At 37.3% G+C, this 13,758-nt stretch overlaps 1 protein-coding gene across 1 annotated transcript in view; it reads right to left on the reverse strand.

Annotated features, from left to right (window-relative positions):
* The window catches only part of DNAH12 (dynein axonemal heavy chain 12), a 236,067-nt gene that overhangs the window by 47,173 nt on the left and 175,136 nt on the right, over window positions 1-13,758 (reverse strand). The window contains exon 60 of the mRNA XM_047777497.1: window positions 12,040-12,180. Within this exon, the coding sequence (XP_047633453.1) occupies window positions 12,040-12,180 (141 nt within the window). The remainder of the gene's footprint in view (window positions 1-12,039; window positions 12,181-13,758) is intronic.

Consider the following 13,758-nt stretch of genomic DNA (forward strand, 5'->3'; position numbering starts at 1 on the left):
GAGAGGAATCATATTTTGTAGTGAAGCTAACCTAGCTTTACAATAAAATCTACAGTAAAACTGCCCTTAAAAAGCTTAAAAATATGACTTGAAAAGATCAAACTAATTCAGCATTATTTAAGTACCTGCAAAAGTAAAGTCTAATGCTCTTTAAAGGAATTTTAAAAAAAAAAGCAGCATTTACCATTGTAAAATTCACAACATCCATAAGCAGGAAAAAAATGTCAATAGATACAGAGGAGTGTCAGAGATGATATAACATACACATGAGAATGTTAAAAGAGCTATTATAAACATGCTGAAAGAGTGAAAGCAAAACATGAACGTAAAGAAGGGAGAAGTAAGCAACACACACACAAAAATAAATTGAAATTCTAGAGATTAGAAAAACTGAAAGAAAAATTCATTGACTTTTTCTCAGATTTACAGAAACTGACCTAGACATTTTTCTATTATTTACGTCTCTTTAAAAAATAATTGAGGAGAAGGATCAAGATAGTAAAGGAGTAAGACATGGTGCTCACCTTCTCCCACAAACACATAAAAAAAAAAACCCATCTACATGTAGAACAATTTGCACACAACATCTATTAAACACTGGAAGAAGACCTTAAACCTCCAGAAAGGGCAAGAAACCCTTTACATAACTGGGTAGAACAAAGGAAAAAGAGAGAGAGAGAAAAAGAGAAAGACAGAACGGGACTAGCACTGCTGAGAGGGAGTTGTGAAAGAAAAAAGTAACCCACACCCTGCAAAGCCACCTAACTGATGGGGAGATCAGCTGTGACAGAGGGACCTCAAAGTCTCAGAGAAAACCACAGTAGAAAAGACTGAGGAGGGCAAAGCAGAGCAAGAGCTGCACAGACCATCAGTACAACATGCTCTGGACACCACAGCCTGAAATGCTAAGGCAGGGGCTGCACATTGAGACTCAGTCTCTGGAGGTCAGTTCCAGGGATAGGACTAGGGTTGGCTGTGTGGAGACAGCCTGAGGGGCTAGGGAGCAGAGTGCCTCAGCCAAGGTAACCTGGGAGGAGGTCTGGGCCAGCAGGAGAAGCAAGGCACCATTGTTGGGGAGGGTGAGAGGAGGAAGGGCAGACTGCCATAGGAATATCTTTCCCTGTGCAGCATGGACTCTCAAAGGGTAGGGTGCCTCTGGCACAGGCTACTAGAGGCAAGGCGCCACTTGTGCAGCCTACTGGTGATGGGACACCTCTTGTGTGGGCTATGGGTGGCCAGGCACCTCTTGCTTGGGCTAAGGTCAGTAGGGGACTAAGCATGACATGGTGGGGCAAACCACGGCAGTCATCTCTGACACCAGAGGTGGGCGTGGCCCACCACCACTAGGGGTCCATGAACAGGCACCACCTGCAGCCCCAGTCACTTCAGAGATTGGCACACAGGAGGGCACTGCAACTGAGCACTACCTGTTGTTGCTCTCAGTCCCCTGGGAATGCACATGATGTGTTGCTGCCACTGCCAAATGCTCTTGGGCACCACCTACCCCTGCCTGAAGATCATTGTCATTTCCCAGGGCTCTGCAACTAGGAACAGCCTGTGCCACCTTCCTAAGGGTCCTTGCCACAACCAGCACTGGCTACTAGCCCTGCCCATTGCCTCCACCTCCCTGGGAACATGCACAACACCCTAAAATAAATAGTAAGCCCTCACAAAATACCCAGAGGCACTCAAGCATATAAATAGCCCTCCAGGACGACAGGAGTTGTTTTCCCTAAACTCAAAGAATAAGAAAAATTTAAGTGAAATGAAGAAGCTCAGGAACCATTCTCCATTAAAAGAACATGAGAATTCACCTGAATGAGCAAACAATGAAACAGACCTTTCCAGTCTAAGAGACACTGAGTTCAAAAAGGAGGTAGTGAAAATTCTGAGGGAATTAAGAGTGGTCATGAACAGTAATGCAGATTACTTTAGAGAAGAACTAGAAAATATAAGGAGAAGCCAAGAAAAATTTCATTTGCAGAAATGCAAGCTGAGTTAAAGGCACTGAAGAGAAGAATAAATAATGCAGAGGAATGAATTAGTGACATGGAAGACAGAATAATGGAAATCACCCAATCAGGACAGCAGACAGAAAATCAAATGAAGAAACATGAAAACAATATAAGAGATCTATGGGATAATATGAAGCAGGCCATTTGATGCATAATATGGATTCCAGAAGGAGAAGAAAAAGAAAAGGGGGTAGAAAATATATTTGAAGAGATTATGGATGAAAAATTTCCAAATCTAAAGGAAACATATCAAGAAACAGGAAGCACAGAGGGCTCCCAACAAGTTGAACCCAAACAGGCCCACACCAATACATATTACAATAAAAATGGCAAAAGTTAAAAAGAGGATTCTAAAGGCATCAAGAGAAAATCAAAGACTTAATTATAAGGGAACCCCCCCCCCCATAAGACTATCAGATGATTTCTCTGCAGAAACACTACAGGCCAGAAGAGAGTAGCAACATATATGCAAAGTTACAAAAGGAAACAATTTGCAGCCTAGAATACTCTTCCCAGAAAAAATATTATTTAAAATAGAAGGAGAAATAAAGAATCTCTCCAACCCAACAAAAACTAAAAGAGTACAGCAATACTAAATCCATTCTAGAAGAAATACTGAAAAGCCTCCTCTAAAAAAAAAAAGTAAGAAGAAATAGGATGGGCAAATCAAAACTGGGAAGCAGTCACTTAAATAAGTCAGTATACAGATCCAAAAGGAGAAAAAAAAAACCCTATTGTAAAAGCGATGATTAAAAACAAGGAACAGCAAAAGGACAAACATGAAGATGTTAAAAAAGGACTTCGAAATCATAAAATGTGGGGAAGGAAAGTAAGAAAATCTAGACTCTTTCTTTTTCGAATGTGTTTTAGCCTATATGATTATAAGGCTAAAGCAAGCAGATATAGGAAGGGGTTAACATACTTGAAAAATAGGGCAACCGCACATCAAAACAAAACATTATAGTCACAAAAACTAAAGAGGACACAAACATAAAATACAGGGAAATCATCCAACCCAAAAAAGAAAAGAATAAAAGAGAAACATAGAATCAACTGGAAAACAAGGTTTAAAATGGCAATAAAAACATATTTATCAATAATTACCTTAAATGTCAATGGACTGAATGCTCCAATCAAAAGACATCAAGTGACAGAATGGATAAAAAAGCAAGAGCCTACAACATGCTGTCTATAAGAAACTAGCCTTAGGGCAAAGGACACATAGAAATTGAAAGTGAGGGGATGGAAAAAGATATTTCATGCAAATAGAAAAGACAGGAAAGCAGCAGTTGCAATACTCATTTCAGACAAAATAGACTTTAAAATGAAGGCCATAAAGAAAGACAAAGAAGGACACTATTAAATGATAAAAGGATCCATTCAAGAGTAGGGTATTAAAATCATCAATATTTGTGCCTCTAATATAGGAGCACAAAGATACCCTACAACAAATACTAACAGACATAAAAGGAGAAATTGATGGGAATACAATAATAGTTGGAGATTTTAACACCCCACTTACATCCATGGACAGATCCTCTAGACAGAAAATCAATAAAATAACAGGGATCATAAATTACACAATAGAATAGTTAGACTTAATTGAAATTTTCAGGACATTACACCCCCAAAAAATCAGGATATACATTATTTTCAAGTACACATGAAACATTCTCAAGGACTGACCACCTACTAGGGCACAAAACTAACCTCAACAAATTTAAGGGGATAGAAATTATTTCAAGCATCTTTTGTGACCACAAAGACATGAAATTAGAAATCAACCACAGGAAAATAAATGAGAAAAAAAAATGACCACATGGAGACTAAGCATAATGCTACTAAAAAAACAATGGGTCAGTGAGGAAGTAAAAAAATACCTTGACAAATGTTAATGAAAATACAACCATTCAAAACGTATGGGATGCCACAAAAGCAGTTCATAGAATGACGTTCATAGTGATTCAGGCCTTCCTCAAAGAAGAAGAAAAGTCTCAAATCACTAACTTAACCTATCACCTAAAATAATTAGAAAATGAACAAAAAAAAACTAAAGTCAGGGCCATACTACCCAAAGCAATCTACAGATTCAACACAATCCCTATCAAATTACCCAGGACATTTTTCACAGAACTAGAACAAACAATCCAAAAATTCATATGGAACTACAAAAGACCAAGAATTGCCAAAGCAATTCTGAGGAACAAAAACCAAGCAGGAGGCATAACTCTCCCAGACTTCAAAAAATATTACAAAGCCACAGTCATCAAGACAGTGTAGTACTGGTACCAAAACAGACATACAGACCAAAGGAACAGAATAGAGAACCCAGAAATAAACCCAGACACCTATGGTCAATTAATATTTGACAAAGGAGGCAAGAACATAAAATGGGAAAAAGACAGTCTTTTCAGCAAGAATTGCTGGGAAACCTGGACAGCTTCATGCAAATTGATGAAACTAGAACACGCCCTCACACCATGCACAAAAATAAACTCAAAATGGCTGAAAGACTTAAATATAAGGCAAGATATCATCAAAATCCTGGAAGAGAACATAGGCAAAACATTCTCTGACATCAACCTTACAACTATTTTCTCAGGTCAGTCTCCCAAAGCAACAGAAATAACAGCAGAAATAAACCAATGGGATCTAATTAAACTGACAAGTTTTCACAGCAAAGGAAACCAAAAAGAAAACAAGAAGACAACTTACAGAATGGGAGAAATAGCTTCAAATGATGCAGCTGACAAGGGCTTCATCTCTAAAATATACAAACAACTTATACAACTCAACAGCAAAAAAGCCAATCAATCAATGGAAAAATGGGCAAAAGCCCTGAATAGACATTTTTCCAAGATGTACAGATGGCCAACAAGCACATGAAAAAATGCTCAACATCCCTGATTATTAGAGAAATGCAAATCAAAACTACCATGAGATACCACCTCACACCAGTAAGAATGGCCATCATTAATAAGGCCACAAGTAACAAGTGCTGGAGGGGTTGTGGAGAAAAGGGAACCCTTCTGCACTGTTGGTGGGAATGTAAGCTGGTACAGCCACTATGGAGAACAGTATGGAGATACCTTAGAAATCTATACATAGAACTACCATATGACCCAGCAATCCCACTCTTGGGCATATATCCGGACAAAACTCTACTTAAAAGAGACGCATGCACCCACATGTTCATTGAAACTCTATTCACAATAGCCAAGACATGGAAACAACCCAAATGTCCATCGACAGAGGATTGGATTCGGAAGAGGTGGTATATATACACAATGTAATACTACTCAGCCATAAAAAAGAACGACATAATGCCATTTGCAGCAACATGGATGGAACTAGAGACTCTCATACTGAGTGAAATGAGCCAGAAAGACAAAGACAAATACCATATGATATCACTTATAACTGGAATCTAATATCCAGCACAAATGAACATCTCCACAGAAAAGAAAATCATGTACTTGGAAAATAGACTTGTGGTTGCCAAGGGGTAGGGGGAGGGAGTGGGGTGGCTGGGGAGCTTGGGGTTAATATATATAAACTGTTGCCTTTGGAAATGGATTAGCAATGAGATCCTGCTGTATAGCACTGGGAACTATGTCTAGTCACTTATGATGGAACACGATAATGTGAGGAAATAGATGTATACATGGATGTGTAACTGGGTCACCATGCTGTACAGTAGAAAAAAAAACTGTAGTGGGGAAATAACTATTAAAAAATGCAACAAACAAACAAACCCCAAAGTCAGCAGAAGGAAGGAAATCCTAAGAAAGGGAATCAATAAAATAGAGATTCAAAAAAACAATAAAAAATCAATAAAACCAAGAGCTGGCTCTTTGAAAGAGTAAACAAAATTGACAAAAAACTCTGGCCATACTCACCAAGAAGAAAAGAGAAAGAACCCAAATAAATAAAATAAGAAATGAAAAAGCAGATATCTCAATGGATACTGCAGAAACACAAAAACCATAAGAGAATACTATGAACAATTATATGCCAACAAATTTGACAATCTAGAATAAATGGGCAACTTTGTAGAGAAATAGAGCCCACCAAAACTAAATCAAGAAGAAATAGACCCATCATTAGAAATGAAATTGAATATGTAATAAAAACATACCCCACAAGCAAAAGTGCAGGACAAGATGGCTTTGCAGGCAAATTCTGCCAAACATAAAAGAGGATATTATAACCATCCTTCTGAAACTTTTCCACAAGATCGAAGAATAAGAAACATTCCAAAAGACATTCTACAAAGCCACCATCATCCTAATACCAAAATCAGACAAAGATACTGCTGGGGAGTTCCCGTCGTGGCGCAGTGGTTAACGAATCCGACTAGGAACCATGAGGTTGCGGGTTCGGTCCCTGCCCTTGCTCGGTGGGTTAAGGATCCGGCGTTGCCGTGAGCTGTGGTGTAGGTTGCAGACGCGGCTCGGATCCCGCGTTGCTGTGGCTCTGGCGTAGGCCGGTGGCTACAGCTCCGATTCAACCCCTAGCCTGGGAGCCTCCATAAGCCGCGGGAGCGGCCCAAGAAATAGCAACAACAACAACAACAACAAATATAAATTAAAAAAAATTAAAAAAAAGATACTGCCAAAAAAGAAAATTGTAAGCCAATATATTTGATGAGTATAGATGCAAAAATTCTCAACAAAATTTTAGCCAAATGAATCCAACGACACATCAAAAAGATCACACACCACGACCAGGTGGATTTCATTCCACGTTCACAAGGATGGCTCAACATACACAAATCAATCAATGTCATATACCACATTAACAAAAGAAAAGTCAAAAACCACATGATCATCTCAATAGATGCAAATAAAGCATTTGACCAAATCTAACATCCATTCATGATAAAAACTCTTACCAAAATGGATATAGAGGGAACATATCTTAACATAATAAAAGCTATTTATGACAAACCCACAGCCAATACAATACTCAATGGAGAAAAACCGAAAGCCTTCCCACTAAAGTATGGCACAAGACAAGGATACTCACTCTCACCACTTTTATTCAACATAGTATTGGAAGTCCTCCCCACAGCAATTAGACAAACAAAATAAATAAAAGGTATCCAAACTGGAAGAGAAGAGGTAAAATTGTCACTTTATGCAGATGACATGATACTATATACAGAAAACCCTAAGGATGCCACACAAAACTACTTGAACCAATCAGTGAATTCAGCAAAGTAGCAGGACACAAGATTAACATTCAGAAATTGGTTTCATTTCTTTATACTAACAATGAAATATTAGAAAAGGAATATAAAAATATAACACCTTTTAAAATCATACCCCCAAAAATTAAGTACCTAGGAATAAACCTGACCAAGGAGGTGAAAGACATATGCTGAAAACCATAAAATGTTAATCAAGGAAACTAAAGAGGATTCAAAAAATGGAAAGATTTCTAGATTGGGAGAATCAATATCTTTAAAATGACCATACTACCCAAAGCAATCTATAGATTTAATGCAATTCCTATCAAATTACCCATGACTTTTTTCATAGAACTAGAGGAAACAAATATATGGAACCACAAGGCCTAGAATTGCCAAATCAATACTGAGGGGAAAAAAAAACCAAGCAGAAGGTATAACTCTCTCAGACTTCAGATAATACTACAAAGCTGCAATAATCAAGACAGTGTAGTACTGATACAAAGACAGACATACAGACCAATGGAACAGAATAGAAATCCCAGACAATTAATCTTTGACAAAGAAGGCAAAAATATAAAATGGGAAAAAGAGAGTCTCTTCAGCAAGTGGTGCTGGGAAAACTGGACAGCTGCATGTAAATCAGCTAGAACACATCACACCATGCACAAAAATAAACTCAAAATGGCTTAAATACTTAAACATAAGACAAGACATCATCAAACTCCTAGAAAAGAACATAGGTAAAACATTCTCTGACATCAACAATACAAATGCTTTCTTAGGTCAGTCTCCCATGGCATTAGAAACAAAAACAAAAATAAACCAATGGGCTACTCAGGCATAAAAAAAGAACAAAATAATACCATTTGCAGCAACATGAATGAAACTTAACTTCATACTAAGTGAAGTCAGTCAGAAAGAGAAAGACAAAACCACTAATGATATCACCTATACTGAAATCCAATACATGGCACAAATGAACTTATCTATAGAAAAGAAACAAACTCATGGACATGGAGAACAGACTTGTGGTTGCCAAATGGCGGCAGGGAGGGAGTGGGTAGGACTGGGAATTTGGGGTTAGTAGATGCAAACTATTGCATTTGAAATGGATAAGCAATGAGATTCTGCTGTATAGCACAGAGAACTATATCTAATCACTTGTGATGGAACATGATGGAGGATAATATGAAAAAAAGAACATATATAAATGTATAACTGGGTCACTTTGCTCTACAGCAGAAATTAACAGAATGCTGTAAATCAACTACAATAAAAAATTAAAAAAATAAACCAATGGAACCTAATCAAACTGACAAGCTTTTGCACAGCTAAGGAAACCATAAAAAAAAAAAAAGAAAAACAACACATGGAATAGGAGAAAATAGTTGCAAATGATGGAATCGACAAGGGCTTAATCTCTAAAATATACAAACAACTCATACAACTCAGCAACAAAAAAACAAACAACCCAATTGAAAAATGGGCAGAAGACCTAAGTAGACATTTCTCCAAAGAAGACATATGGATGGCCAACATGCACATGAAAAAATGCTCAACATCACCAATAATTAGAGAAATGCAAACTAAAACCACAATGAGGTACTACCTCACAGCAGTCAGAATGGCTATCATTAATTGAAGTCTACAAATAACAAATGCTGGAGAGGGTGTGGAGAAAAGGGAGCCTTCCTGCACAATTTGGGTGGGAATGCAAATTGGTACAACCACTATGGAAAACAGTAAGGAAGTTCCTCAGAAACTAAACATAGAACTACCATTTGACCCAGCAATACCACTCCTGGGCATATAACCGGACAAAACTTTCATTCAAAAAGATACATACACCCCTATGTTCACTGCAGCACCATCCCAATAACCAAGACGTGGAAACAACCTAAATGTCCATTGACAGATGAATGCATTAAGAAGATGTGGTACATATACACAATGATTTAATTTACTACTCAGCCATATGCAGCAAATGCCATTTGCAGCAACATGGATGGAACTAGAGATTCTCATACTAAGTGAAGCAAGTCGGGAAAAAAAGACAAATACCATACATATGATATCATTTATATGTGGAATCTAAATATGGCACAAATTGACCTATCTATAGAACAGAAATAGACTTTCAGGCATGGACAGCAGACTTGTGGTTGCTGATGGGGAGGGAGTGGGATGGACTGGGAGTTTGGGATTAATAGATACAAACTGTTACATTAAGAATGGATAGGGAATATGGTCCTGCTGTAAAGCACAGGGAACTATGTCTAATCACTTGTGATAGAACATGATGGAAGATAACATAAGAAAAATAATGTGTGGGTCACTTTGATGTATAGCAGAAATTGATAGCATGATGTAAATCAACTGTAATAAAAATTTTTTCAAAAAAGGAAGGCCTATGAATCCCAGTGAATCCCAAGCAGGCCTAACTGCCCCCCCCAGCCCCAAAACAAACAAGAAAACAAAACAAAACAAAATACTAGTAGAAGTTTGTTTGGTAGTTACCTCTGGAGAGGAAGTAAAATCCAGTAGAGATTGGGAAAAGCATAGAGCGAAACTTTTGTGATGCTCATAATTTCTATCTCCTGATCTGGGCAATAATTACATGGGGTTTTTTTTGGAGACAAATATTCAGCCTATAACAGACCCATATCTATTAAAGAACTGAATCAGGAGTTCCTACTGTGGCATAGTGGGCTAAGGATCCAACTGTAGTGACTCAGGTTGCCACAGAGACATGGGTTCTATCCTTGGCCTGGCAAGGTAGATTAAGGATCCAGTGTTGTCACAACTGTGGCATAGATTGAAGCTGTGGCTTGGATCTGATCCCTGGCCTGGAAACTTCCACATGTCACAAGCGCAGCCAAAAAGAAAAAAAGAAAAAAAAAAAAGAATTGAATCGACGGTTAATAACTTTCCAAAACAGAAAGCACCATGCTAATATAATAAGTTCTAGAGAATTCTCCCAAACATTTAGGATTAAGTCATACCAATTCCTTGCAAATATTTCCAGAAAAGAGCAGAAGGAATACTTCCTAAATCATTCTATGAGGCCAGTATTACCCCAATGCCAAAACTAGACAAAGACATTACAAGAAAAGAAAATTACAAACTATCATCCTTCATGAACACAGATCTAAAAATCCTTAATAAAATATTAGAAACTTGAATCCAAAAATGTATAAAAAGAATTGAAAACCACAATGGAGTGGAATTTATCTCAGGTATGCAAGGCTGCTTCAGCATTCAAACACCAATTAATGTAATCTATCAAATCAACACTAAGGAAGAAAATCACATGATCAGATCAGCAGATGCAGAAAAAGCATTTGACAAAATCCCCCAAATATAGTAAATAAGCATATGAAAAGATTTTCAATATCATATGTCATTAATAAATTGAAAATTAAAACAAGATTTCACCATCTATTAGAAAAGTGAAATCCAGAACACTGACAAGACCAAATGCTAGTAAGGATGTGAAGCAGTAGGAACTCTCATCCACTGCTAGTAGAATGCAAAATAGTGCAGCTACTTTGGAAGACAGCTGCTTAACAAAACTTAATGTACTGTTATTACGTGATCCAGTAATCATACATCTTGGTATTTAACCAAATAAGTTGAAAATTTCTGTGTACACAAAAACCTGCACACAGATATTTATAGCAGTTTTATTCATAATTTTCAAAATTTGGAAGCTACCAAGATATCCTTCAGCAGGTGAATAGATAAACTGTAGTATATTAGACAGTGGAATATTACTCAGTACTATAAAGAAATGAACTATCAAGCCATAAGAAGATACAGAAAAATCTTAAATGCATACTCTTAAGTGAAAGAAGCCAATCTGGATAGACTATATTTTTTTATCTGAGTGTAGTTACATAGACTTTTTTCTTTGTACAAATTCATTGAATTGTAACTGAACATTTTGTGAGCTTTTCTCTATGACCCCCAATTTTTTTTTCTTTTTACAGCCACACCTGTTGGCACATGGAAGTTCCTGGGCTGGGGGTTGAATTGGAGCTACAGCTGAAGCCTAAGCCACAGCCATGGCAACTGCAAATCTGAGCTGCATCTTTGACCTTTGCCACAACTTGCAGCCGTGCTGTATATGTAACTCACTGAGTGAAGCCAGGGATAAAACCTGCATTCTCACAGAGACAATGTCAAGTCCTTAATCCACTGAGCCTCAACAGGAATGCCAATACTTTTTTTCTTTTGTGGCTGCCTCTGCAGCATATGAAAGTTCCTGAGACAGGGATCGAATCCAAGACAGAGCTGCAACCTATGTCACAGCTGTAGTAACACCAGATCCTTAATCCACCATGCCTGGCCAGGGATCAAACCGGTGTCTTCACAGAGACAAGGCTGGATCATTAACCCCTGTGCCACAGTGGGAACTCCAAATTTTAAAAATCAAACATCAGCAGTTCCCATATGGCTCAGTGGTTTATGATCCTGACTGATATCCAATGAGGATGTGGGTTCAATCCCTGGCCTTGCTCAGTGGGTTAAGGACCTGGTGTTGCTGTAAGCTGTGGCATAGACCAGACTCAGCTTGGATCCCAAGTGTCTGGCTGTGGTGTAGACTAGAAGCTGCAGCTCCAATTCAACTCTTAGCCTTGAAACTTCCATATGCTGCAGGTGTAGCACTGAAAAAAAAAAGAAACATCAAAACGCCAATACTACAATGGAGAAATGTATAAGTAAAATCATGAATTAAAGCAGAGCAAAAACATGACATCCTTCTGTGAGAAGTCACTGATTAGGTTTTCTAGGTAGGTTTTCAAAATAAAGAAAATGGAAGTGACTTACAAAAGAAGATTGGCACATAATAAAAAGGAAAACAACAGCTTGTCCTTCTCAAATAGTGATCGGCATATATTACAATATAAGTTGTATGTGAAGTGGTCATTTAAATATCGTAGGCGCTTTTCCAGAATTTTGGATTTGTTACTGAAAGGATAAAAAAAAAAAGGAAAATATATTGAATCAAAACTAAGAAAAAATAAGTAACATGAATTAACATACAAGTTGTTTTTATTTTATCAAAATAACCACTACTAAAATATGAAACTACACAGACACACACACAGACACACACACACACGCATGCATGCACATAAAAATGGTGAAATTTGAATAAGCTCTCTAGATTGTGCCAATGTGAAGTTCCTGGTTGTGATACTGTACATACTACAGTTACACAAGATGTTATTGGTAGAAGGGAACCCTCATGCACTGCTGGTGGGAATGTAAACTGGTGCAGCCACTATGAAAAATAGTATGCGGTCTTCTCGAAAAATAGAAAAATAGAACTATTGTACAATCCAGCAATCCCACTTCTGTGTATTTACTCCCACCAAAAACTTCAAAAACACTAATTCAAAAAGATATATGTACCCTTTTGTCTACACAGCATTATTTTTAGTAGCCAAGATATGGATGCAACTTAAGTGTCCATCAATAGATGGATGAATAAAGAAGATGTGGTATATATACTAAATATAAACAGCCATTAAAAAAGAAAATTTCACATTTTCAACAACATAAAAGGTACAAGAGAGTATGTGCTAAGTGAAATAAATCAGATAAAGAAATACCATGTGATCTCACTTATATGTAGAATCTAAAAAATAAAAACAAATGAACAAACAAAGGAACATAAAAACAGACATAGATATAGAGAACAAACTGGTGGCTGCCAGAGGGGGAGGGGGGGGCCAAAGAGGTGAAGGGGATTAAGAGATATAAACTTCCAGCTATAAAATAAGTCACAGGATGTAATACGCAGCATGAGGAATACAGTCAATAATACTGTAATAATTTTTTATGGTGATGGACAGTTATTAGACTTATGGTGATCATTTTTTATGTATTTAAATGGAGACTCAATATTTCATACATCTGAAACTAACATAATACTGTATATCAGCTATACTACAGTTTAAAAAAAACAAACCCAAGTAGTATCCATGAGCATGTGGGTTTGATCCCTAGCTTTGTTCAGTGGCTTAAGGATCCGGTGTTGCCGTGAGCTGTGGAGTAGGCACAGATGTGGCCTGGATCCCACATTGCTATGGCTGTGGACCCTAGCCTGAGAACTTGCATATGCCACAGGTGCGGCCCTAAAAAGGAAAAAAATAAAATAAAAATAAAAAATAAAAACAGATGTTAGGATTAGAAAACTGTGTAAAGGGTAAGACCTCATTGTACAGTTTTGCATGTGTATATCTCCTTGTGAATTTGTATGTAAAAAATGGGATATAATTGTATGAGAAAATAGAATATGGTTTACATCATCTATTTTCAAAATTCTAAATTTCTTTTTATATTACAAAATGACTGAAAATGATGAGTTAATTAAAAAACACCTACTAAATATATATCAGTGTGAGGATCTATGCTGGAGAGGGAACTATAAGAGATAAAGAATTATGAAACATTTACCTGCCCCAAAGAAGCATCAAATCTAGATCAAGATCTGTACATTTAAAAAAACATATATAAAAGGTCAGAAAACACATGGACAAA

The sequence above is a fragment of the Phacochoerus africanus genome, chromosome 1 (genome assembly GCF_016906955.1).
Source record: "Phacochoerus africanus isolate WHEZ1 chromosome 1, ROS_Pafr_v1, whole genome shotgun sequence".
In the NCBI taxonomy this organism is placed as follows: Eukaryota; Metazoa; Chordata; class Mammalia; order Artiodactyla; family Suidae; genus Phacochoerus; species Phacochoerus africanus.